The sequence below is a fragment of the Solanum tuberosum genome, unplaced genomic scaffold, assembly GCF_000226075.1.
Source record: "Solanum tuberosum cultivar DM 1-3 516 R44 unplaced genomic scaffold, SolTub_3.0 scf00173, whole genome shotgun sequence".
In the NCBI taxonomy this organism is placed as follows: Eukaryota; Viridiplantae; Streptophyta; class Magnoliopsida; order Solanales; family Solanaceae; genus Solanum; species Solanum tuberosum.
This window is the reverse complement of record NW_006239104.1, coordinates 1,071,683-1,074,721: the sequence shown is the minus strand read 5'-3', so window position 1 is coordinate 1,074,721 and position 3,039 is coordinate 1,071,683. Positions and strand designations below refer to the sequence as shown.

Below are 3,039 nucleotides of genomic sequence, written 5' to 3'. Positions count from 1 at the left end.
ACTATGAATATTAATTTGGCAAAGTTGAGTGAATTTTGAAAAAGAAAATAAAGTTGAGTAACTTTTTAGAAAGACAAAATAAAATTAAGTGATTATAAAGTTTAATTATCAAAAATTGAGGGACGGACAAAGCTTGTAACTCAGAAAAATCAACATGAAAACTTAGAATGTCTTCCTATTTTGCTTATTTGGATCAGCTGAAGATTATGAAAAAGAAAGATGAAAAAGAAGATTACAAAAAGCTAGAGATCTCAAATTCCATATATGGACGCCCATTTTTACAGACACTCCACAATATTTGACAAAACGTAAATTAAAAACCGAAAAAAAATAATTCAACAAAATTGTTTGATGGATTCACTCTCTTTGTGATTCCGATCATATCTATACATAAGATTTCTGTACTCCTTATTTTACTTGATATCCTAAATCAGAAGCCGATTTTCTGTCTTTTTATTGTTATTATTTCGGCTTATAGCTTCGTTGATCATCATCAAGATTCATTGATTATGTCATGATTAGTGAACAAATCAAGCGACTGCAACCGTGCCATTTCGTACAGCTTTATTTGCATCAGTTTCTTTAGTTGTTGGAGTCTCTGTTTTTGTTCTTGAAGATCTCTTTGCTGCAGCAATTTTCCATTTTCTTTCATTAGCTTCATCCATTTCTATCTGTTCTTGTCTGCATTCTTGGCTACAAAATGGTGTATCCCCTCTGTAATCAAAACAAAAACAAAAAATCACTCCCATCAGATCGCTTTTATCTCAAAAAAAAAAAAAACTAAAAAACAGGGGGTCTAGATCTTTCTTGATTTACAATCCCCAAACTCCACTTGTGTTGTTATAATTGTTGTTATAATATATATAAATCATAACAGAGTTGGATCCATGATTTAAACTGTTCATATGACTGAACTGGAAAAAAAATAAATTATACCAACCTGTACATGAAGATGTCATGGTTGTGAGCTAAGGTTCTCTGGCAAAGAGAACAGGTATCAAGAAAATGGGGTTGGTAGTTTTCTTCACATCCAGTGTAGTATAGTGCAGCGTTCATTTTTTCTTCTTTCGAGATTTAAAAAGGGAAAAATTGGGTTTGTTGTGTAAGGAAGGAAACTGGATCTTGCTGAGATGAATGATTGATAGATAAGAGCAGAGAAGAATGAGAAAAGAAGATTCTGGGAGGAGGGCAATGTATGCCCAAACTCTATTATTTATATTGTTGCCCAACTGAAAGAGCCTAATAAATTAATAAAATTAATTGGGTCTATACACCATTTATCAAATAGTTAAAGGACTGTCTTGTCTCAGATAAATTGAGACGATAAATAAATATTTGTTGTATAGATTGTGACGGAGGATGTTGATGGACCCCTTAAGTAAAGTATTAGTACTAAATGGTAGTATTTCTAGGACTTGAGGGAGCAAAGATGGCAAAAAGGAAAAACCAGTAGTTTTTGAGAATCCAGTGGGTGGAATAAAGGAAGTATATTACATAAGCCAATTTGGTTGTGACAGCAAACAAGACTACTTTTTCTCAATTTGCACTTTTTTTAGGACAAAAACTGCTTTATTAGCAATTTGTTCCCTCATATTATTGACAAGTGCATTAACTTTGATATTTTATTCAATTTGTGGAGTATGTTTTTCTCTTCTTTCGTACTCATGGTATTTGCTTTTTGTTGCAAATCTACTAGTATTACAATATACACTATTTTCTTATATAGCATGCTTTTTTTCTTCCTTCAGTACATAAAGTAGCCGTACTACAAAGTATTTTTAGTTTCAACATCTCATGACTCATTTACGAAAAATCAAATCTTTATCAATAAAATTAAAGTTCAGACGGACAACTAACTGAACAGGAACAACATTTTTCATAACTATAGGACTAAACTAGCAAAAAAAAAAACACATTTAAAAAATAAAACTCTACTATTAAAAAGGATAAAAAGAAAAAAAAAAAGACTTTTTCCATGATTTCTCTAAAGCTCCATTTTTTGCTGTGTCATTTTTCTTTCCTCCCACATTGGAGCTGTGTCATTACTGGGCCCCATGGGTCCCACAATACAACACATCATGGGCCCCACCTTTCCTTCCATAATTAAAACACAGCCAATTAAAAACATTGAAGTTGGTGGGTCCCAATCAAAGGACCAGCTTAAGACATGCGGGCTCAATTTTCAAAGTCTTTCTCTACCCGCTGCCCGAATTCATCTGACCAAACCCGTCGGGCAGCTTATTTTATTTAATTAATTTAATTTTTAGGATTTGCAGTTACACGTCCATCCTCGTCATGTCAGTAACTTCTCATGTACACGTGGCGTAGAGAAAGAAAAAATAAGAGAATAAATTAGGGGTAAATTTTATTCCTAGGCAAGCAATATGCAGCAGGCTTGACTCAGAAGGCGTTAAGAGAAATCGATCTCATGGATGACTAACCTCTAAATCAACTTAGTTATACCGAAGGGGAATTCAGATAAAATATTGATAGTATTATTAAATAGAATGACAATTTTTTATATGATTAGAAAGAAAAGTGTCATATAAATTTTAAAATATTCCTTAACACGTGGCGTTTTGATTTGTTGAAGAGGGATTTGTTCCATGTTCTATGTCATAAGGAGGTGTCGCAATATTAACGAGGTCAATGGAATCAAGGGCTTTGATCTCAATTATTGTTTCACATAATTAATATTTTTAAAATTTTATTTTAGCTTTCTCTTTCTTTCTCTATCAATCACACGTAGGATTTGTTTGGCCATTGGAACAAATTCTTATTCTTTTTTTTGTGTGTGGTTGGGAAAAAACTTATGTATTAAGGTTTAGTATATCCAATATCATATTTGATGAGTAGTAGTATTTGATTATTATTTTTTTTTATATAAAATTATCACACTTAATATTCTGTGTAATTACTGTTTCACAATTCATCAACATAAATAAAATAGATACTCCCTCCTTCACAATTTATGACTGGTTTTAGTTGAGCATGAAATTTAAAAAGGAATTTTGAAAATTAATGAGTAGTTTATAAAAA

At 31.7% G+C, this 3,039-nt stretch overlaps 1 protein-coding gene across 1 annotated transcript; it reads right to left on the bottom strand.

The window, feature by feature from the left end:
- Nucleotides 1-230: 230 nt before the first annotated feature.
- On the bottom strand, nucleotides 231-1,247 carry LOC102588165 (uncharacterized). The gene is made up of 2 exons (XM_006354582.2): nucleotides 941-1,247; nucleotides 231-714 (listed from the first exon to the last, which is right to left on the bottom strand). The coding sequence occupies exons 1-2, from the start codon at nucleotides 1,054-1,056 to the stop codon at nucleotides 531-533; spliced, it is 300 nt and encodes a 99-aa protein (XP_006354644.1). The 5' UTR covers nucleotides 1,057-1,247; the 3' UTR covers nucleotides 231-530.
- Nucleotides 1,248-3,039: the final 1,792 nt, after the last annotated feature.